Here is a 22,802-nt window from a genome sequence, read left to right as displayed (position 1 = left end):
TTGCTAATTTGTTGGCTAAGCGTGGAGTGGAGCTGCACGATGGTGTTCATGTTTTTCATAGTCCTCCAACTAGGAATCAGTTAGCTATGTTGGCTGATGTCTCTTCTGTTTATTTCTCCCTTCTGAATTACAAATCAGTAATTTTATTCATAACTAACAATTTTAATTTGAATATTTTTTTATCTACTTTATTTATTTTCTTTCTTCACAACGAAACACTAACTTAGCTCCTTTGTAGCACCGAAATAGAAAAAAAAAGTATGGAGTTTTGTAGTTTTGTTGGTCAAACAATTGAATGGTTATTACGCGGTAGGCTAGTCATTTTTGTTTTTGGCCCAATATTGCGCGGTAGTCACAAGTGTTTTTGGTCAAGTGGTATAGGCAGAATCTAGCATTGTGAAATATGTGTAAAACAAAATCATTGCATTGTGCTAAAGCATGTCTCCATTGGTCCATGTTAGAACCAAATTTTGGCGAAATTGATCAAAGAAAATTTTGTAGCTGGCACGAGACACTGAAATGGGCTATTTAGTTTGATATATAAAAAAGCAAAAAAGGAACCAGACCCATACATGCACGAGTCACACACAGTTCAATTTCCCAGTCCAATGCATTACCGGAGAAAGAGAGATGCCACGTGCTTACATCAAGGACAAGGATTACGATTAGGATTCGAGATAATCCATGGATTTGAGCAAATATGCATTCTGCACCAAACCAATCCGGAGTGTGGATATTCTAAGATATTATCTTCTAAGTTCTGACACTTTCCAGCGTGTTTGGATTCCATTTGCACACATTTTGATGCACAATTTTATAAAAAAATAATAAAAGTATATTGAAAATTATTTACTATTATATTAGTTATTTTTGTATAAAAATACCTTTAAGTAAATATATATTAATTAAATGAGTAAAATAAGTAAGGAAATAAAAGTTCAAGAATTTTAAAGATAATATTAATTAATTATTATTTTTATCTTATCCTTAACTAGTATTACCCACATTTTTAATGATAAAATATATTTCGGTAACGCAAACGAGCATGTGACTAAATTTTATTTTTACGCGTAGGAATAAGAAGGACAAATACGTAGCCCCGCGACCAGAACCATTTTGACATTTTCAATACAGAAATCTTCAATGCAATCTTTGGCATAAAAGTATGTTTATTATTTCCTATAATTTCTTAAAATACATATTTTTAATATACTTTTGCTAACCCGCATTTTACTTTTTATAGATATTAGTTTTTATTGATCAGTAATAGTAATGACACTAATTTTGAATTTTTGATATAAATCTGAATTTATTTAATTTACTTATAGTAAATAACATTGAAATAATTAAAAGTAAATTTGTAATAAATAATACTACCTTTAATATTATCTATATATTAAATACTGCGCTTTTAATAATATATGCCTGAAAAATGATTTTGCTCAAGAAACTGTTATTTACCAAAAAGTTGAAATAACTATTCATCTATTACTTTTTTTTAGGAAACTCATTTATTAATTTTACAAAAACAATTTATAGCATACTCCTATTAGATTTTGCGTCAAATTTTCACATTAACAGCGAAGTAACGGCTTTCAGTTTTCCACATTTGATACCGCGTTATGTGTTTTCAACGCGAAATCAAATAGATTTTTTTATAAAATAAGTGAATTAAAATAAACAGTTGCAACTTGAAGAGCAGAGATAAGAAATGCAATCACAATGGTTTGTAATTTGTTGATGATTGAATGGAGTGAGAAAAAGAGATTAGAGAGAGAGAGAGAGAGAGGAGACGAATGAGACAAGATAGCTGAACATAAAGGTGAGGTTACGTGTATCTCTTGAAGTAGTGCCATGCCACCCCATCAATAATAAGATCACTCAATCACCAATGCATCATCGTTGTTGGAATTCCAGCGCTGTGTTTGGAAATTGGAACTGGAGGGGCTTCAGGTGCCATAATCTCAACCTTAGATAACAGATTATTGCACAGCAAAAACCTTGTAAAAGGAGAATTAGAATCACCTCTCTCTAAGGATGTTGGAAGGAAAGGCTATGGTGAAAGAAACAGACATGTCAACCAAGATGCAGATCCATGCCATGGCCTCTGCTTCTCAGGCCCTTGATCTCTACGATGTTTATGATTGCATCTCTATTGCTGCCCATATCAAGAAGGTGCCTCACTTCTTTCTTTCTTTAATTTGGGGTGTGGGTTTGGAGAATATTTACATAATTCAAGACTCAACCATTATCTGCATGATACATACTTTAGCATTATTAATCCTTTTCCTCATAAATTAAGTTTCTTGATTATATGACACTTGAAAATTATTTAATATCATAGACACGTGGTAATTCGAAACCATGTAATAGTTTCTCCTATGACGACGGTGGTTTGACTAATGTTAGTTCTTTTGAGGTGTATCTATTATTTTCTATTGATTATGTGGTGGTGGTGTTTGGTTAATTTTTCAGGAATTTGATAGTGTGTACGGGAATGGGTGGCAATGTGTGGTAGGATCCAATTTTGGGTGCTATTTCACCCATTCATCAGGGACTTTCATCTATTTTGCTCTGGCGACTCTTAATTTTCTTATCTTCAAGGGAACATCTTCTTGATTTATGTTAAAAGTGCAATCTGAGATAGAATACAGGGTTTGGTTATTAGAGAATAGAGAAGCATCCATATGCAGGATAAGTTTTTAATTGATCCCTCTTGATCTGATTTTGCTTCCATGCACCATCAGAATATTTTAGATGTTACAGCTTTGAATGGAAGAACTATGTATGATGGCTGTTGAAGTGTTTTCATCATCTTGTCTCTCAAATGGAACTTTTCGACGACTCTGGATTCACCTATGCGAATACGTGTATCAATCGAACTGTAGTTAAGATACTGTCTCTGCTTCATGTGAAAAAAGAATAATAATAAAATAAAATTGTCTGAGCTTTATTCGTTTCTTTTTCTTTTTTTTCCAATATATATATATATATATATATATATGAATATTCATTTCTTCTTCGTGGCAAAAATAGAATTATTTTGCAATGGGATGTGTTCTTTTATTTATAACAAGTGTGTATAATAGTTGTTAAATATTTTATATATTATTTAGTGTTTTAAAGTGTACATCCTAATGAAATTTTTTTATTAAGTCACTCAAACAAATTTTTTTTATCGATAAATATTAGTTGATTAATATTATTAAAAACATCAATTGAGCTAACCTTATATATTCGCATTCAAATGAAAGTTTGGTTCAAGTTTAGGAACCACTAAACAATAATTTTTGAATTAGACCCTTGAAATAATGTCACACATTACACACGAGGTGTTGTCGAGTTAAAAATGTGTCCAGCGCCAATTGTAGGAGTATTTGTGATCAAAGAATAAGATTACTAAAAACTGTTCATACCAAAACTAGGCAACTATGCAACTGTTTTCAATTGTGCGTTTAAAAATTCACTAGAATCTGTTAGTTTTGAATATTACTACGTATGAATTCATAAGTTCTAGCCTCATGCGATCATTATAAAAAAATTATACATTCAAATGAAAGCTTGGTTCGAGCGTCTGAACCACTAAAACAAATTTCTTTGCTTATGCACTTGATAGAATGTCAAACACATATTACATGAGGTGTTATCGTGTTAAAAATGTGTATCCAACGCCAATGGTAGAAATAATATTTATAGATTACTAACTTTTCATTCCAAAACTACTATGCAACTATAAGACAACTGTTTTAACATTCAACTCTTGTATAGTCAGTTCTTATTATCTACAAGTTGAACTGGTGAAGATACTGAAATGTGATTTAATCATAAATTTATAAAAACCTCCTCAATTAATCCACTCATAAGCAGGATCTCTATTTTATTGACAACTAGTTCAGCCTCATCTGCAGAAAATCCTCGCCTCCAACCCTTCTCCCACATACTGTTTATCTCTCCATTGCACTTCATGTCTTTCTCCATCATTGCAAAGACATCATTGCCTGCAAAAACTTCCTCCCCGGAATCTTCTTTGTAAAATTTCAGATTCTCAATGCCATCACAGATTTCTTCAACCAACCTGCCTAAGGAGAAGTGTAATCTTGAGTTCCCTCCACAAGCGAGCAAGAAAGAACGAACTACTTGTGACTCTTGAAGGCTTTTACGCTCAGCGAGTTCATACGTGCAATCCAAATAAAGCCTGAGATTTGCCATGCTGTAAATAGTTTCATCCTTTTGTAGGGTGTTGGGACAATCAACTTCAAGATTGAAGAGCTTCTTTGCATGTCCAATGAATGATGGACTGGTTAAAAGAAAATGTTTCAGCTCAGTCCCCTCTTTATCAGCGTTAATGCTATAAGCAGTGATAGCATTATTTTCATGTTCAGACTTGAGCAGCATAATAATGTCATCGCCTGAAAAACTCTTCCTCTGCTTGTATTTTTCTGTGACATCAATATTAGAGAAATAAGTCACGTAAAGACAGAATCAAAATGCTTGTCATGGGATGAATAAGCTTTCAATGCATTACTAGGTGTAATGTTATGATAAAAACAATATAAAGCTATTTGACAAATGCTTAACATTACCATTTTCACATGAAAGGGATTAATTATTACTCTATACTTATGATCCAAGCAAAAAATAGATCAAGTAACTCTCTTTTTCACACAATTTCTTCACTGAGCTATGAAACTTCATATAACTATTTTAATATAGAAGGGGGGGCTAAGGCCACTAGACAGAGGAGAAGAAGCCCCAGCAAAAATGGAGGGTAGTAGTACAACTTTTGGTTTGAATCGGACATTAGAAATTATAATAATGTGTTTACTTTCATATCTTTGACAATGCTAAATGCAAAGAAGGAGCACAACGAGTGCATTTTGAGTTTCATTTCAATTGTGTCAGTAGTAATAACTTGAGAAGCTTACCTCCAATCTTATTTATGTAGGCATCTGCTTCACACACATTCAGGAGTTCATCTTCTAGTGCACTAATCTCAGTGTAAACTTTTTGCTCTTCTCCCTTCCTGATTTGTTCAACCTGTGCAGAAGAATTGTAAATTCAGACTCAGATTGAAGGTCTTGCTTAATTCATTCATTAATGATTTTACAATCCAAACATTGTTTTCAACAAAGTAGTTTCTACGTTTAGATTCCTATAGTGATAAAATATACAGTAAAGAATAAACTTACAGTTAGTTTAGCTGGTTCAGGCTCAGCAACTGGGCTTTGGTTCATCATCCGATTCTTTATACCTGTTAAGGAATCTACCACAGAATCAATATTTTAATCTCAATATTAAGGTCCTTGGAATTATTAGTATTTTGAGTGGAGATGTTGATTGAACCTGTTCTCTTTAAGCAAGAAATCTCATTCTTGTCGATTCTGGACCCACTTTTTAGCTTCCTCAATTTTGTGGAGGGGATTCCTCGTTGATATTGAGGTCTTGTTGTCACAATTCTAGGTTGTGAGATATCCTTCTCTGGCTGTTTTCTACTAATGGTCTGTACCTTCCAATTTTGACCAATTGTCTCATTTACCTGTGATGTGTGACCAATGTAACAATACAGCTTTACCTTACCTGATGATTCTTCAACAGGATTGATTCCTTTTGCATCCAGTTTCATAACCTCTTCTTTTCCCATGGTGGTAGAACTGGAACCTTTTCTATGTTTGATAGTTTTGGAAGAGGCTATTTCTGGTTTCAGTTTTGTTATGGGTAACTCTTTTGGAGGAACTGGCATATAGGTACTTTTTACTGATTCCTGGTAAAGAGTACATTGAGGTTTCATAAGTGCAATTTGAGATAAATCACCAAACTGCTTAGAATGTGTATCATTGAAATGATGCACATGAAGCTTGGGCTCTTCGACAAAACTCTCCTTCAAAATTCCTTTGAAATGTTTGGTGTCAAGAGTTTCCCTCAGGGCCTTTTTTTCTGGATTAACCTTCTCAGCTACAGAATCATTCTTTCTTACCTTTGACGTATCTATCTCACTATCCAACTGTTTCTGCTTAACAGCTGGAAATGATTTTGAGGGGGCTTCTTCTAAACCCATCAGCTTGAAAATTAGGCCTGGTCCTCTTTCCATCTTTGAAGCTATTACTGACAAAGAAGGATCAAAAAGGCTGTTAGTCCTGACAGCAGAATATTGGCTTGTGCTGGTAGAAAAAGTTTCTGAGCCTGAATTTAATCTTTCAGAGGTCTTTGGAAACATATTTTGCCTAACCAAACTCTCCTTAATCACCTTCTTAAGTTCCTCTTGGCAATTACTTGAAGAACCACCAGCTGAAGGCTGTGGTCTTTGAAACCCCTTTGGATTACTTTGTTCCCCAAATGGTTTAGCCTGCGTTCTACCAACCATCTTTGCATCAATTCTGTCTCTTACAGGTTTCATAGTCCGTTTTCTCCTAAAAGAAGCTGAATGTGGTGAAGCCTCCTCTTGCAACTTGCGAAGCATGATTAGAGAGTCTTGCAGACCAAGAGCTCCTTTTGCAATGTCTTCAGACTTTCCATCACACATAATATCTCTAGACCATGAATTTAGCATGTTTTTCAAACTTTGATCCCCTCCGTAGACTTGTGTGAGCTGCAAAGATGATGGACCAATGAGATTTCCATCACATCCTTTTAAGACCTTTTTGTCTTCTTTGTATCTTTTGTTCATCAAGGACAAGGATGTCTCCAAGTTTTCGCCTGTCTTTTGGATTCTTGTCTTGTCCTTCACTTTGTGAGAACGAGTCCTGTATTTCCTGATTGTTCCACATTGTACTACTCCTTTTGGATCATCACATCTCAGAAATGATCTATACATGATTGAGTCGTGGTGATATTCTGTCACATAAATTTCATTAACTAACTGAGAAGTTGTTTACATTCTAATACACGTCAATTCTTAATAAATTTTTGTAGAATACTTACGTGGTTTAGTCCCCTTTGAACCTCAAAGTTTTACTGCAGATAGAAATAATATTTGTTTGTCCCACTGAAACATAAGAAGTTAAGTATTACTTATAAAATCAGTCCCCATCAACAAAGTCATCCAAAATGAAGATACATCAAAGAAACATCAACCGAGGAAAAAAAACATGTCTAGATCACCAACATTTAACAATAAATATTGTAAACTAAACTATTTGTATAGTTGTTAGACTTGATTCTCGCAATAACCATTTATCGACAGAGTTGATCTGTGAGTGAATCTCCACTGAAATCATAAGGGATATAAGTACAACACAGAAATTATACAAGAAATATGGAAATTGTGAAAGTTGAAGGAAAAAATGAAGAAAAAATTAACGCTAGCTGAAGATTTCAGCCTGTAAAAACACACTTCTTTTCTCCTTTTTTTTTTGTTATTCCTTAATATTTTTTTTTCAAACATTTAAAGCTATACTCCTTTATTATTCACACTCGGATTTGATAAAACCATACACTCCCCATCTTTTGCATCTTCTTTATGGAAAAAAAAAACACACACACACACGGTAAAGAAAATGCAACATTAAGCGCACAAGAGGAATTCATGGTTTCATACTTACCTACCTTTTTCTTAGCATGAATCCCAAAACAATGCCGTGTAAAGCACAGAGACGCCAGAATCAGCAGAACAACATAACCAGATGAGAAAGAAACTCATGAAAATATGCGAGTGAGGAAATAAGAGGGTTTGTAGAAGATTCATCCACGACCACGAGAAACAACTCCTAGAGAGTCATGAGAGTAACACACGTGTATGATGGATACATTAACATAACGAAAGTGTTTGCATCAGCTGTGGTGCAGAGTTGTCAGCTGAAGAGGTTGTACTACAGCTCCTTACTTCCTTTGTTTATGGCGAACGATTAAATATTGCGATTGCAATAAATGAGACATAATGGTTTTCGTCGTACACATGTTGCTGAGTGCGAGGAAACATAAGTGTGTCAGTTACATAGTACATACTCAATGGAAAGTGGACACTGCCACCACACTCGAGTTGGTGAAGCCAAAAATTCAGTTCAGAACATTACTACATTAGTGTTTTCCTTTTTCTTTTCTATCATAGACTTCTTCAATGAATTACCATAAAAGGACGTGTTTACTTTTTCCGTTGTGGGGCGAGGAGATTGGACAACGACTCAAATTAGCAAGTAAAATAAGCTGAAAACTAATTTATTAAATTAAAAGTATTTATAAAATTAATTGTTAAAATAATTGAAAAATATAAATCACAGAAAAATAATAATATAATAATTTATTAAAAAAATGTAACAAGAAAAATGAATGAATATCGAGGATAAAAAATAATAATATCATAATTTATTTTAAAAAATATAATAAGAAAAATGAATAAATAATGAGAATAAAAATTAAAAAAAATATAGAAAGTTAAAATTTAGAAGTTAATGTTTAAAAAAATACTTTTTCAAGGTAATGCTTAAAAAAACATTAAAAGCTCCTAAAATCGTTTACTTAATCAACAACAACTAAATAAATTTTTCAGCTAATAAAAAACAAATTAAAAATTACCTAAAATCTTGTGGAAGATAATTCAATTGGTTAATTTTCTTTTCAGGGGTTGAACTGTTTTCTTATTAGTCTTAATGAGGCATTTAATTAGTGCTTCTGAGGAGAGAGAAATCCTTTCTGTTCATGTTCATTATTGTTCACTACGACCTCATATATATCTCTACAGGTTGAATGATCAAATTTTTCGGTATTGAATTAGTTTGAACTTAAAGGCAATTAATCCCACCTATATTTAACATTTTTATCTTTCAGATTTCATTTTGGTATATTTTCTTCTAAGAAGCTTTGAAATATAATTATGCATACTTGGATAAGAGTAATTTTTCATGAGTACGATACTGATAGTTACAATAAATAAAAAATTAAAAATGATATTAAAATAATTTTAACACAGCTGGTTTTAATATTATTATTATTTTCAATACATTCTGTTTTTTTTTTCATTATTTGTATTTAAAAATACTGTCTTTGAACAAAAAAATACTTCCTTAATCGATCGATATCTTCAACATACTTGTTATAAATACTGGTTTTAGTAGGACTTCTTAAAAACACTGATAAGAGCGAATGGAGACAGTGGGATCATTTTGCAGAGTAGTAAGCATTAGCCATAAACATTTAGCTAAACCTGCCAACCGTAAATAGTAGTTCACGTTCCAATTTGCCGGCCGAAGTCCTTTGTCTTTAATATTGCTATATTAAATGACTTGTTTAATTAAACTCAATATAAAACAAAATTGGAACGAAAAAGAGCCAATTAAACTAAATAAAAAGCTCAATAAATGTAAATATAAATTCAATAGAGTTAATAAATTATCTTTCTCTAGCTAGTACCTCAATTGGTAAGAGATCAATGAGAACAGTAGAGTTCAATTCCTGCTAAGTGCTAATGCTCTCTATCCCAATTTTCCTTCTCCGATCCTTTATTCCAGGGGGGTCTTAGCTTCTTAAAAAAATATAAAAAAAAATAAAGAGGGAGAATGATATTTGTCTTTATATATGATAGCGTATGGAAAAGCTGTAAGAATTTTAATTTACACATTGAATTTTGATAATATTTTTCTTTGACTATGGATCCATGAGTTTTAACTTGATTTCTAGGGGCAGCATATACATATCATACCAGGAATATAATTAAAGGATAGGACTATGATTGAGTTCAATTAGTTTTTAGAAGTTCCATACTCGCAAATAATATCAATATTAATGTTCAGGGAATGGAAAGAAGGAAGGAGAAAACGATTGATTGAATCACAGAGAAAAAATAGTGACAATGCAGATGTAATGTAACTATATATGTAAGGACTAAATTAAAAGGTGTTGTGTACTCTTATTCCTAGCTTTCATGGAAAGGGCATAAAATATTATAAGTAGTATACGGGGTTTTGTGATTCTTACGATAACTGTCATTGCAAACATTAGGCAGTGTCATTACTGCAGGGCTTGCAGACTATTTATTCTTACACTTCAAAGAGGTAAAAGAGTGGTAGTATATAGTCTTGCTGGTCTAAGATCATTACTGAAATCTCCATCCATTTGATTTTCTGCTCATTTCCATTTTGGTCGCACTGGGGACCCAGTTTTTAGGTAGTTGGTATCTCAAGCTTTTTCATTTCAGAAATTTTGAGTTAAATGAGCATTTATATAGAGTCAGATGTGCTATATCTAAATCTTATATCATCATATATGATATATCTTCCCTGCCCCAAGTGCTTTAACAGAAGAAAAAAAAAAACTAATCTTTCAGAGCCTGAAATACAAATATTTGCTTATAATTTCATAGAAATAAGAGGGATATGATAAACCACAATGACTATGAAAACTTAAGATTTGCAAATTAATAGATTCTCGTAGTCTAGTTTTTTCGTTGTGCTCGTTTTGAACGCCGTAAGAGCCATAAGATGTCACTACCATATAAGGATCTTCTGTGGTGTCCAACCTTCTGGGTACTCTACATATATATACAAAGACATTCACAAATTAATCAGAAATCTAGGACTAGGATCCAATTTATTTTGCATATCAATAATCAATTATACTATAAAACAGGTAGAGTATAAAGGACACATGACTTACTTGGAAATGGAAAGGATTTGAAACTTTTGTTAAGAATGACAAACCGTCCTTAACAGGTGCCACTATTGTTTAAAATTAACAGGGAAGTATTAGTGGAAAAGAAAAAATTGTTAGAGATGCAACCCAAAAGAAAATTAATTTTTCCGAAGAATAAGATAACTTTTGTTTTAGTACTACACACACAAACACATTAATATGGTACCTACCCATGGCCAAATTGATGTGTCCGTTAAGTGTGGCTGTGGTTGGCTTCAAATTCTGAACTGGTGGCTTATGGGTGTACATAAAGAGTGGCAAATCCTCATATGTTTCCGGTGCGTCTTTATCTTCTAACTTTAAAGGAACTTGACTTTCAGAATCTCTTCATTATATTAATAAAAAAAGTCAGAAATATTATCTAAAATATCTTTAATTAAGTTTCATAGATGAAGTGCCATATATCTTCATTAAAAATAACATGTATTTCGTGTCTTTAATTTTGACTGTTGAGTGAATGTTTATATATAGATTTTGACATTTATTTATCATCTTGGAATGCTGGAATTATAGAAGAGGCTGCAAAGTTTTTGATAAATTTAAAATATTATTTTGGTTAAAAAATATGTGTGCATCATCCATGAGTCCAGTTATGGATCATGACATTACGGGTGTCATTATTATAAACACTATTTTTGTGTGCTGTGTGTAAGATCATTGTCGCCTTATTAGATTCCGCGTGAGTTATGGAGAAATGGAGAGGTACGTACCTTATTACTTTTTTACTGCTTGATGTCTCAAGGGGAGGTGCTGATCAATTGAAAAATAATAAAATAAAACAGGAATCAGATATATGGAAAAATGTACTCTGTATGGAAAGAAAAATAAGGGGTGGCAGTGCAGGAAATATTTTACTTGATAAATAACGAGGATGAAATCTAAGCGAATTCTCATTCCATTGCAATTTTGCGAGGGCCAATTTACGAGCATATTGTTCACAAGAGAGAAGTCTCTATCAAGAAACAAATATTAAACTTAGTTAGATTTTTTTTTAAAAAAATGAAAATTATATATGAAGTGTGTGGTGATATTTTTAAATAAATTAAAGCATTTTTGTTAGGACGATGTACAAGAAGTTTCAGATAACATGATATATTTGGGACTAATATTGTGTAAAGCATCAATACTAACTTGTTGTAGGCATTGGATTCGTAACTCAGCTTCAGAAAATGCATTTGTATGAGAAATAAGGCCATCAAGATTGGCAGAAACGTTTCCAAGATGATCAACAACAGTGACCATGGTCCTGCATATGTACTCTTTTGTGTTGTCCACCACACTGCATGCAACATTATTTGTCACGGGTCAACATATCCAGCAAGCAACCAAACAAACTCTTTAGTAAAAAAAAATTAGAAAGCACAAGCAAACTAGCTAAGAGGGAACTATCTAAACAGTTTTAAGACGTAACATCCTAAAACAGCAAATGAAAGACCTCCACCAACTACAATTATTGAAATACTCATCTTTACAGATGATACGTACTCAATCTATATATTAATTTTTGCGAAGCCAATTATATAGGACCACCATTATATTCAAAAAATAATTTTATTTAAAAAAACAATGAAACCAAAGACTGAATTTTTTATCCTTAGGAAGGAAAGACAGTATTAGTGAATTTACAACAATTCAATCAACTGAGTTAAACTCTCTTCAATTCCTGAAAGTTATTCAATTCCACTAAATTTATCAATTTTTGAAGTTAAGCATGAAAAATGGTGGATGATTCGAGCCGAAACTAATTCACGTTTGGCCACAAGAATGATTCTGGATTATCGTTCTGTCCCTCAGGGAGACAATTGAAAAGCTCCTTAGATGCCACAGAATACAAAATGCTGTGGTGTTAGCCATCGGTGTGGGAAAAACTGAAGCAAACCGTTTTCAAAACCAAACTGTTTTAGAAAAAATAAAAACAAAACTAACCAAACCGAACTGTTTTAGAAAAATGGTTTGGTTCAAACCATGGACACTGCTTTTATAAAGCAGCTTGGTTCGATTCATTGTAAAAATTGAATCATAAATGAGTTTAAAAGGATAACCAAACGGATCTGAACAAAAAAATCAAACCATTTTTAAAAAAACTGATCTGAAACATTTAATAAAAACAGTTTGGTTCTAGCATAAGGGTTTTTATATAGTGGTTCGGTCCGTTTTCTAAAAAACTGTTTTTCTTTCCGCAGCCGTAGACTGTTAGCAAACTCTTTACCATTGAAGGAAGAAAAGAAGAGTTTAGCATGTCAACGAAACAATGACTAAGATCTTGCTACGTGTAATCGGCATCCATATGGCGAAAGAATCAAACTGGCAAAAAGGGAAGCTAACTTAAGGTCCATTGCTTATAACGGAAAGAAATAAAAAAACAAAAGTAAATTGAGGTTAATGCTTCGAATTAAAATAGAGGATAAAAGTATGAGTCTACGTCATCATGTTACTGTTCATTTCAAAACCCTCTTACTTATATATTCTAATCTGATTTTATTTTTAACTGATTTGAGATTTGGATTTTTTCCATCACTTTTTCTTTACAAATAAAAACACCCATTAAGCAAAATACAAATGAGTAACGTTCACAACAACGCAGGTACAAGGGCGCGCATGGTGAGTTTAGAGCACTCACTCACTCTTGTCTTCGCTTTGCGAGAACTTAGTTTCACAGTATTCTGCAGCTTTGTGTAGCTCAGACCTTAGTTCTCTCAGCTCCTGCAACCACCTTATATATGCATGAAAAAAAAATGGAACTTAAAAGAAAAGCTAATATATTATATATGGCGTTGTTTGGTATATATGGATATGAACCTGAAGAGACTTTTCAAAGCGCATAGTTTCTTCTACCTCAGCATCCGCTAAAGACTTGAAATTCAACTCCATCATATTATTGTAGCAGTTGCGTTAACTTATGAAAATAACAATAATGTTTGTAAAGACAGGTTCTAATATAATGCTGATCACTTTTCTGAATGAGGCTCTCCAAACTAACTGTAAGAGGGTTTGTGTAATGTGACTTTTGGAGGCTTGTGATATGATTAAACAAACAAGGTTCCTTGAAAATAGATTCTGCTGCCCATGACCAGCCAGCACACACATTATAGGGGATGGTGACAAATAAACAGTTTCAGTCCCGTGATATTCTGTTTTTTTGCCATCATGGGCATCTAATTAATTAAAAGCTCAAAGTAATGACTCAGTATAATGCAATGAATAACAATTCATTCCTTTAAAAAATTTACAATCATGTAACCAACAGTAACTCGTAATTACTAAGCATTTACTACTCCCAGTGACATAATCATCTCAGATTTCTGATAAAAACAAGTCACGTATATATATGATATTAGATATATGTCGTTGCTAATTAATAATATTTATATTTTGAAAGGCACATGACTTGTTGTAGAGCTTATTGGGTTTGTGGCTTAAACAGCATAGCACATGCATATGCACTGTTTCATATACGTGTAGGACTTGTATAAGGTGAGAGATTCATGAGAGTATAAGATGCGCAAATCTTAACCGTATATTTAATGTAGATGTTAATATTTAATTAAAATCATTTATGTATAGCTAACGCCTTTTGCATTTTTTATTTATTTATAGAAGTTAACGCCTTTTACCTATTATCCATCAGCCTGATCTTCCAGCGGGTTAGTTATGCTATTTCCATTTTTATAGTTGGAACAAAATTTTTAGGGGAATAAATAGTACTCCAGTCCAAGACAAGAATGTTACTACTAGTCCGAATGGCTCCCTCATTTTTGGTAGTTGAGACACAAATTTTAGAGAAAAGAAATGGTAATCCAATCCAAGATAAGAAAACCTTTGATGTATGGAATGACCCCTCTAAGGTAGTGAATGATTATTATATAACAGTATATGCCATATGGCAATGAAAAATGACTATTTGAACAGAAGATTTGGGTGAACAGAGAGTATTTGAACAGAAAAATGAGTACATGTCATATTGACTAGAAGTCTAGAACTTACAAAACTAATGAAGCATATGAAGTACCGGGTAGGAGAGTGAAAAAGTGGTTTCATAGAGGACCAAGATTCCAACGTCATCATCATACTGTCACAAACAAGTTAAACATACAAATTGAGTTATAAACTAATTGACAGTGATAATTTATTTATATCTTCAGTAAGGGTCTGCTACATGAAGATGCCTTCTGCTGTTCAAATCTGATATAATTATGGTTGTTAACATGGTTTAGAATCATGACAAAAGAACTGTTCAATTGAAATTTCAAGCTATTTGATGGCGGTTAAAAAATTGAATTACCAAATATTATCTTGTCCCATTCCATGTGTGAACAATAACTACGAGTTTTGAATGGAAAAAGTTAATTTTGGATTAGAATTTAGAACTACAACTTATCCTTTATATTTCTCTCTGCAATATAAAACTATATTGGAGCTTCACGCCAGACCAATATGATAATTTTCCAGGGTATAGCTCAAGATAATCAGCAAGACAAAGGGAACTCTATATCTGAAAATCAATGGTACAACCACCAATCAACTCTGCAGCCTCAATGTCAGACAATATTGAGTTATTTTTATCTGAGGATACTGATTCTAAAAAAATATCTCTAACATTTTTATACAATTCTTGAGGTGTTTCCTTTTTTTCTTTGTGGTTGACAAGATTCTGATGTTGCGACTCCTTTGCAGACGCATTTCTAGTAGCTGATCTTGCACATTCTCCTTTTTGCAAAGGTTTAGAGTCTAATGAAAGGAAGGGAAAGCAAGGAGGGGATTAGTATAACAACAAGTTAATTCACCAAATTGGTATGCAGAGTTAATTTTTATAAGGGATAACTTTATAATTGGCAATAGATATGGCCTACACTCAAGTAACTCTTCCCAAGTACAGAATACAAAAGTAGGCATCAAGTTGTTAAACCATGCTCATGTTGATGGATGCAAAGCAGGCATGCACGCAAAAAATAAGTTCTATGGAGGATTTTGAGGTATGCCATACTGTAATAGATAGAATTATATTAGGCTACATGACACTTACATGCAACTGTTACTAAAGTGTCTTAGCTCAAAAGTTGTAAACGGTTGGGTGGAAAGGTTAGCCAGGGAATATATATTGAGATGATGAGTACTGAACAAATTAGATAATTTTCACGGTGCTTGAGCTACGTTTAGACTTTTAAAGTTACTGTAATTACTTTAGAAGAACTGATAATTCCCTGAGCAGTTAATGGCATTCTTAATTCCGATTCCTTTTCTTTTTCTTCTTTTTTGAGGAAAGCAAATGACTTCTAATCCTCACATTTGACCATCTGAAATTTCCAATGCTTCATTTTAAAGTCATTGATCACAAGCTAGCTGAGTGTCTATTAGTCCAGATGTACTTGGGTAGCATATGTTATGGAGGGTTAATACAAGAAGCATCAATGGAATAGAGTTTAGAAAACCTCTAGAAAAGTACAAATTTCTACTATATAGCATGTATTTTGATAATGACTTTGTTGCTAAAGCTTAAAATTTCATTGTTGAGAACTATTTTCTTAATTTGAGAAATATCAATACCCCATATATCAAGAAATTGATATCATTATTTTCATTGAAACAACAATAATGAAGACAATAAGTGGTTGTAAAAACAACCATGTAAATGAGAACCAGATACAATCCCCGGTGAGTGTGCCAGCAATTACCTTTAGATGTTGAAGAATCTTTGGAAACCACATCTAATTTAGCGCGGGTAATGCACAACCATCTTCTTTCTGATTCATCATTAAGTTCTGCATCAATTGGAATATGCCAGTGGCCTTCCTCTGATTCCTGCTACCACAATTGCCATATTATATTTCTTTCTTTTCTTTACATTATTTTTTCAACTTCAGATTTATAAACAAATATAATTTAATTTTTATTCATGCTCCACCATTTTTGAAACAAGGAGCTTACCTGAATAACAACAGAACAAGGAGGGGGCATGTGAAACACTGGACTACCAGTATCAGAGAAACTGAAGCGTACCTTAAATTTGGAAGACAGGGATTCCAATGTTAGGACAGCCTTAAATTGAAAATTATCAAAGAAAGGGAAACAAAGCCAAGCATATTACATGATTTAACCAAAGACTAAAGGTTAAACCTCATTTCATCAAAATGATCAAATATATAAAACCAGTATGAAAATAAGAACAGATCCGATCAAAAAATTTCTTTCCAGAGGGCTATGCTCACCTGATGCCTTTCTTTCCACTTGGGGAAAAAGTCATTTCCCAAAAGTTGAAATAGATGATCTCTCATCTCATCATTGGTAACAAGTAAGCATCTAAATTTTATAGCTGCATACAACCAGTACCTGAAGCACAGGTTAGTAAATGAAGCATGATAATGCATAAACAGTAGAAATAGATAACAAAAAGTTACTAACAATAATTTATCCCATTTTGTTCTTACCAATCATCATTTGATCCAGTAGGTGTTGCATAGAGTGCATCAGCATTATTCCACTTATCAATTAATGCCCTATTGATTGGTTCATCCATTTTGTCTCCCTTGATACGTTTATTATGCAAAATGATAAGTGGAAACTTCTTTGAAGGGAGCCTTTGGCGTATTTCATTGGCAACGGCATTGATCTAAATTTTTCATCTCAGGAGAAAATAATCAATAACCATAATAAGAACAACAAGCAGGGCAAAAGAAAAAAGGAGAAGGATCTTCCACATTCAGTAACTTGCCTTGTGTGGCATGAACCTCCCTTGGCCGAAAAGACCAACATTTGCAGCATCTACCACTGCTTCAAAAGGTCCAGAGTAGTCAAGCCATTTCTGCAATGCACAATTTCATATATTCCAAGTTCAATTTCATCAATCTATGATGAGATTAGAACAAATTCGCATTATAAAAGTTTCTTACTTGAAATTTCTGGAAGTTTGACCCTTTTTCTCTCATTACAGCTAAGGATGCAACCGACTTGGCAAAATTCTCAGTTTCAACAGGATCAAGATCAATAGTTGTCAACTGCACCTGACAGCATTTGCACATTCCATCCTTTCCAATAGTTGTATGAACAGCTTCCCATTTCCCCTTACCCAACCACCCTTGTCCATGCCAGCCTCCACCATTATTTTCTATTGCTTCCCTTATTAATCTCTCATCCCATTTTCTCTTTCCAACTCTTGAAGCCTGCTTGCTCTTAAACCAATCAACAATCAAAGACGAAGTAGTCGGTGACACTTTCCTCACAATACTTCTTAGTTTATGCAACACATAGTAAACCTTATCACTATTTCCAGCTCCCACACTCACCCTCAAGAGAGCCTCCAACTCAGGCTCTTCAGGGTAAACACCATGTTGTAGCATGTGCTTTTCAACAGCAAATGCCTTATCTATTTCCCCATTATTGCAAAAGGTGAACAAAGCAGGACCATAAGACCTTAACCTAGGACTTATCCCCAAGTCCTTCATCTGCCTCACCATCTCAAAAGCTCTGTCACCATCGCCCATGGACATGGCCATTCGAGCCACGGCCGTCAACGCGGCCTCATTCATTTGAACCTTATCCAAACACATATTCTGATACACTTCAAACCCTCTCTGCAGTGCATATCTCTTGACATCCTCACTCACCAATAATATCTCATCCTTCTCGGTAGAATTCAAATCAGAATTTAACTCAGCTTTGCCATCCAAATCAAAATGTGTGCCCTCATTGGGAACTTCATTAGAGTAAACATGTGAGTTCAAAGTTCTAGCACCACTTCCACTTTTAGCTGGTCGAACAACACCAACAGCTGCAGATGAACAAAGATACAACAACACAGTGTAGTGGTGCTGACCCAGTTTGACACCCTCTGAGATTGCTGAGTCATATAAGGATAATGCTCCCATAACGTCACCTCTTTTAGAACACATATCCAAAGCATTCTTCAACTTCACTTCAGGACAATCCTTATCCTTATTCTTCTTCTTCTTTTTCTTCTTCTTCACTCTCTCACTAACCTCGGAACTGCTGCTAGTGCTACTAATGCCAGCTTTTGGTTCGAATGAAGCAGGAGGGGCTCTCTTGGTCACGATTTCAAGTGAAGAAGAATATTTAGTTGCAGTTTGTGTTCTTTGGATGAAGCTGAAAGTGATGATGTTGGTTGAAGGGCGAGGATGATAGACACGACAAAGCTTTGGTTTAGAGAAAAACAGAGAGTGACGAAGTTGAAGTTGCAGAGTGTTGAAGTCGAGGGTAAAGGTAAAGGGGGCCATCAATCACCGTATCATGTGCTGCCGCTAATTCTCTACTCTTAGATAGATATGCTTTTTGTTTTGTTTTATTTCTGTATTTTCTTTTCCACTGCCCCCGGACCTGGATTATTATGCGCATGTAACAAATTAATTTCGCACTGGCAGTGGTAATCTATGAAACACAGACATTTCGATCCCTTATCGTCTGGTCAATCTGACATTTATACTACGTTTTATATTTTTTGACATTACATCATTTTTAATATATAGATCATCTTTTGAATTATATGCTTAATTTTCCTATTTTTTCATTTTTCCTTTTGCTTTTAACTGTGCTCTCTCATAAAACTTTTTGAGTAGATGAAGAGAAGTAATAGGAAGGAGACACCTTATGAAAATAACATTTCAAATAATTTCTTATTCTATTTTTTTATAACATCATTCCTTATTATATATACCTTCCAAACAAAAAAAATAAATTAAATCACTTCCCAATACAAAAAATAATAATTCCAAATTACGTTAAGTTTTAACATTTCAAAACACCTTATCAAATGTAATAAATACCCTTGATACAAAATTACCCTTTTTCAAATCGGATACCTGAGCTGAATCACTAAATTTGTTTTTATGTAAACTAAATACAATTTCAATCTCCGTTATTGATTTATGCTTTTTAAATTTTGATCCTTATACTTCAAAGATTTAATTTGTTATTTTTATATTTTATTCTATAAAAATTTTGACCCTACCACTACTACCCCGATTTATAATGGTAAAAAACATTTATCTAAACTAGCTAAAGATCCGATGTGTCAAGAACCTAAATCCCTCGGAAAACTGTTTTTCACTTCAAAATAATTATCCCTTTAATGTCTCTCCATTTATCATTTTCTTTTTGAAACATGCATTTCCATTGTCAAATTCATTTTTTTTACTATATAAAATATACATTGGATTCGCTTTAATAAACTTTATCAGCAATGAAATTGATGAAGTTAATTAAAAACTCAATTTCTTCAACTTCAACTTGAGATCTCAGACTCACCCCGAGTTTTAATGGTATATAAGCTACTAAAACTTTGTACCGTAACGTTTTACCATCAGAACAAATTGATAGTGTTTTAAAGCTACCTTAACTACATACATGGGGTTCATATGCACATTTGGTAAAAACTTCAAACACAAATTTCTTGCATATGCCAATAGTTAGGAGTTTCTCTCAATGGAAAAAAATAAACTTCAATTGAGATGAATCAAGGTTCAAAGCCACTCAACAGAAAAACCTTTCTTGGGTCATAGCAATAAAATTTGAGTGAAAACTAGTACACCTTGCAATAAAATGCTATATAATTTTTTTAAACCCAGGATTCAACTAAATCCACAATTTTTTTTTTGCGATAAAAACCAATCAGACCATTGTAGGAAATCATTAAAACAAAAGCAAAATGGAATTGTTACAAGATTACAACATGTAGAAACAAAAGGGTAGGTAATCAACAGCAGCAGGTAATGATTTAGCATGTTCTAAAGCAACCATGAACCATCTATTTTGTTCCCATTCCACCCATGTCATCTGTCCAACCAAGGATGCAGAATCACACACTACACGAGAAATCTTAGCAATCCACTCTTTAGCCCTCTCTTTCCTACATGAGAAATGTTATCGGGTGAGTCCAACTTTTATATGCGAGTCTCATTTCCCATTTGCTAGACCCCTCTACACTACTATATCATACCTGGTTTGCCAATGACTTATAGTTATAAAACCATAGAACTGTAGTAAAAATGGAAACATTAACGAGTAAATGGATTAAATCCTCAGATATAATGCACTTTAATGCATTATTAGTTGACAGAAAATTCATCCAGACTGGAAAAACCAAAAATGTTATTCCAGAAATATATGACGATAAAATGAACCAAACAATACGTAAGCAACATCAGTTGCACGGCATGTTCCTCAAATATGTCAGATGAAGGATTCTATGCCAGTGGCCTCAAGATTACAACAAATGAAAACATCAACATGAGCCTGCCATCCAATGAAAATGCTACCTTTCAGCAACTAACTGCAGACAAATGCTGTCATAAAGGCATGGAAATACCTGTAAAATAGACACATGGAAGCATTGCAATAAGTTCTCGTCGTTCAGTTATTAAATTTGGCACCTCAAATTAGAGGGAAAAATGAGATGTGTGCAATTATCATATCAACAATGTACTTTATAAAAAAAAATTCTAATAAGTCAACAGTGTATAGCAAGACTTCCATCAAAGGTAGCTATTTACTCATGCAGGCTACTTCTCTACTTCTAACAAAGTCTAAAAGGACACAATGATATTTAATTTTGTTGAGCTGTAAAATATAATTTTATGAAAAAATTAAAAAAATGAATATATTTGCCTTTTTGAGCATCAGCCTTCAGGTATCTCTAGTTAACAGTTAACACTTGTACCCTGGAATTTACTTCAGCAAAACTTCATGAAATAAATACCACCATGACTTATTTTGGTATTTTTGAAGTCATAATACAAATACAACTATCATAGTGCAATTTCTATCATATGACTAACAATACCTGTCTATTTTTCTAACGTTATCCTTAGATCCAAAGCTTCCAAAATTAAAAAAAAAAAATGGGTAAAATGGAAATGATATGATAAATTTACTATACAATTTAGAAGAACCCCCTTTCCTACCCCTTGGTGCCAGGCTTCAGAACATCATTTCCCTTGAAAGCCCACTTAATGATTTTTCACATCTAAGTAAATTCTATCACAAATACAAATACTTCCAATACCCAAGTGCTGATGATATGGTATACCCTGTAAAAAACTTCCACACAACAAAGCTCTACCTCTAACCAACAAGAACCGAAAGGTATGTCTATACAATTAGTGTGCAAAACAAAAGAAGAAAGTAAAGGGGTAATTGTGTGGTGTGCAATAGTGAAGGAGACAGACCTTGAGGAACTAATCCCCAACCCAGAGACTCAATAGACAAGCTTGACACTAATCGAGCTGAAGCTACCGCGCTATGCAACGGCATCATTGATTCCAAGCTTCCCAATTCCACTGGTAACCTAACCAACCAAAATCACAGAAAAAAATGTTATTTTTAGGTTTTCACAAGAAGGAAAAGTTAATATAGTGATGTGGGTCTGGTCTCACCGGGAAGTGCGAGAAAGGCGTCGCGCAGAGAGAGAGAGAGAAAGAGGAGAGAGTGGTGAGGGTTTGGTGAACTTGTTATGATTATGAGCAACAACACTCTGTATCCGACACGACAACCTACACATTACCTTCGATGATGCCATTCTCAAACACTCAGTATCAAACCTTCGCCCGCCGCTACTATCACTATGTAATCTACGCTTTCCCAGAACCACAATATTACCACTGCAACGGTGCCATTTCTTTAAAACATTTTTACTTGAGACACTTTTAATAAATAATAAAAAAAACTTTTTTTAAGTCATTCGGACTTTTGTTTGGGGGCCCATGCACAGAATATTTTTTTATTCGGCCCAATATGGCCTGAAACTGAAAACAAACAAACTTAAACCGTTCCGGTTAACCCGATTTATTACTTTTGCGTTCATCACATTTTTTCAAAATGGATACAGATTTACTGCAAAAAAAGAAAATGTCCATTCGTGTTAGGAAATAGTAACTGCACAGATTTTATCTTTCCTCATCCTTGGGCAGTTTTTTAATGCAAGCTTTTGAATGACACAATTGTACCAACGGAGGCTTAAAACTCCATCCTCACATCCGAGACTTTATTTAAAAATCGAGCCTAATTTTACTGAGGCTATATCATCATATCATTTAATTTATTTTGTTTTTTTATTAACAAATATTAATTTTGTTAACAGATGAATTCAAATCTCTCATATTTTTCCTCTTACTTTACTCCTTAACAGTCTAACATATCTTATATCTTTTTTTTTTCTTCAGTTGATCACTTTTGAA

General features: G+C 33.5%; 5 protein-coding genes across 6 annotated transcripts; 1 reads left to right on the top strand and 4 right to left on the bottom strand.

The window, feature by feature from the left end:
• Nucleotides 1-1,721: 1,721 nt before the first annotated feature.
• LOC114423057 (dynein light chain 1, cytoplasmic-like) lies at nucleotides 1,722-2,961 on the top strand. The gene is made up of 2 exons (XM_028389665.1): nucleotides 1,722-2,175; nucleotides 2,476-2,961. The coding sequence occupies exons 1-2, from the start codon at nucleotides 2,038-2,040 to the stop codon at nucleotides 2,617-2,619; spliced, it is 282 nt and encodes a 93-aa protein (XP_028245466.1). The 5' UTR covers nucleotides 1,722-2,037; the 3' UTR covers nucleotides 2,620-2,961.
• Nucleotides 2,962-3,678: 717 nt separating this feature from the next.
• On the bottom strand, nucleotides 3,679-7,078 carry LOC114424649. Its single transcript, XM_028391511.1, has 5 exons — nucleotides 6,919-7,078; nucleotides 5,344-6,831; nucleotides 5,190-5,251; nucleotides 4,926-5,037; nucleotides 3,679-4,439 (listed from the first exon to the last, which is right to left on the bottom strand). Exons 2-5 carry the CDS (start codon nucleotides 6,809-6,811, stop codon nucleotides 3,823-3,825), a joined length of 2,259 nt encoding a protein of 752 aa, XP_028247312.1. The 5' UTR covers nucleotides 6,812-6,831; nucleotides 6,919-7,078; the 3' UTR covers nucleotides 3,679-3,822.
• A 3,025-nt stretch (nucleotides 7,079-10,103) lies between these two features.
• LOC114424366 (probable protein ABIL5) lies at nucleotides 10,104-13,685 on the bottom strand. 2 transcript variants are annotated; one of them, XM_028391211.1, is made up of 8 exons: nucleotides 13,420-13,685; nucleotides 13,241-13,323; nucleotides 11,752-11,899; nucleotides 11,476-11,572; nucleotides 11,331-11,370; nucleotides 10,791-10,945; nucleotides 10,585-10,646; nucleotides 10,104-10,459 (listed from the first exon to the last, which is right to left on the bottom strand). In XM_028391211.1, the coding sequence occupies exons 1-8, from the start codon at nucleotides 13,492-13,494 to the stop codon at nucleotides 10,364-10,366; spliced, it is 756 nt and encodes a 251-aa protein (XP_028247012.1). In that variant the 5' UTR covers nucleotides 13,495-13,685; the 3' UTR covers nucleotides 10,104-10,363. The 2 variants fall into 2 exon arrangements, with proteins under 2 accessions (XP_028247012.1, XP_028247013.1); XM_028391212.1 differs by having other exon boundaries at nucleotides 13,241-13,333; nucleotides 13,456-13,684.
• A 1,295-nt stretch (nucleotides 13,686-14,980) lies between these two features.
• LOC114422851 (proteinaceous RNase P 1, chloroplastic/mitochondrial-like) lies at nucleotides 14,981-18,932 on the bottom strand. Its single transcript, XM_028389398.1, has 7 exons — nucleotides 17,508-18,932; nucleotides 17,330-17,419; nucleotides 17,046-17,227; nucleotides 16,827-16,947; nucleotides 16,546-16,617; nucleotides 16,293-16,419; nucleotides 14,981-15,348 (listed from the first exon to the last, which is right to left on the bottom strand). Exons 1-7 carry the CDS (start codon nucleotides 18,846-18,848, stop codon nucleotides 15,107-15,109), a joined length of 2,175 nt encoding a protein of 724 aa, XP_028245199.1. The 5' UTR covers nucleotides 18,849-18,932; the 3' UTR covers nucleotides 14,981-15,106.
• A 1,327-nt stretch (nucleotides 18,933-20,259) lies between these two features.
• LOC114423013 lies at nucleotides 20,260-22,242 on the bottom strand. The gene is made up of 3 exons (XM_028389604.1): nucleotides 22,002-22,242; nucleotides 21,795-21,913; nucleotides 20,260-20,935 (listed from the first exon to the last, which is right to left on the bottom strand). The coding sequence occupies exons 1-3, from the start codon at nucleotides 22,142-22,144 to the stop codon at nucleotides 20,916-20,918; spliced, it is 282 nt and encodes a 93-aa protein (XP_028245405.1). The 5' UTR covers nucleotides 22,145-22,242; the 3' UTR covers nucleotides 20,260-20,915.
• Between the last annotated feature and the right edge of the window lie 560 nt (nucleotides 22,243-22,802).

The sequence above is a fragment of the Glycine soja genome, chromosome 8 (genome assembly GCF_004193775.1).
Source record: "Glycine soja cultivar W05 chromosome 8, ASM419377v2, whole genome shotgun sequence".
Lineage (NCBI taxonomy): Eukaryota > Viridiplantae > Streptophyta > Magnoliopsida > Fabales > Fabaceae > Glycine > Glycine soja.
The sequence above is the reverse complement of the archived record's forward strand: the minus strand, read 5'-3'. Positions and strand labels throughout refer to the sequence as shown.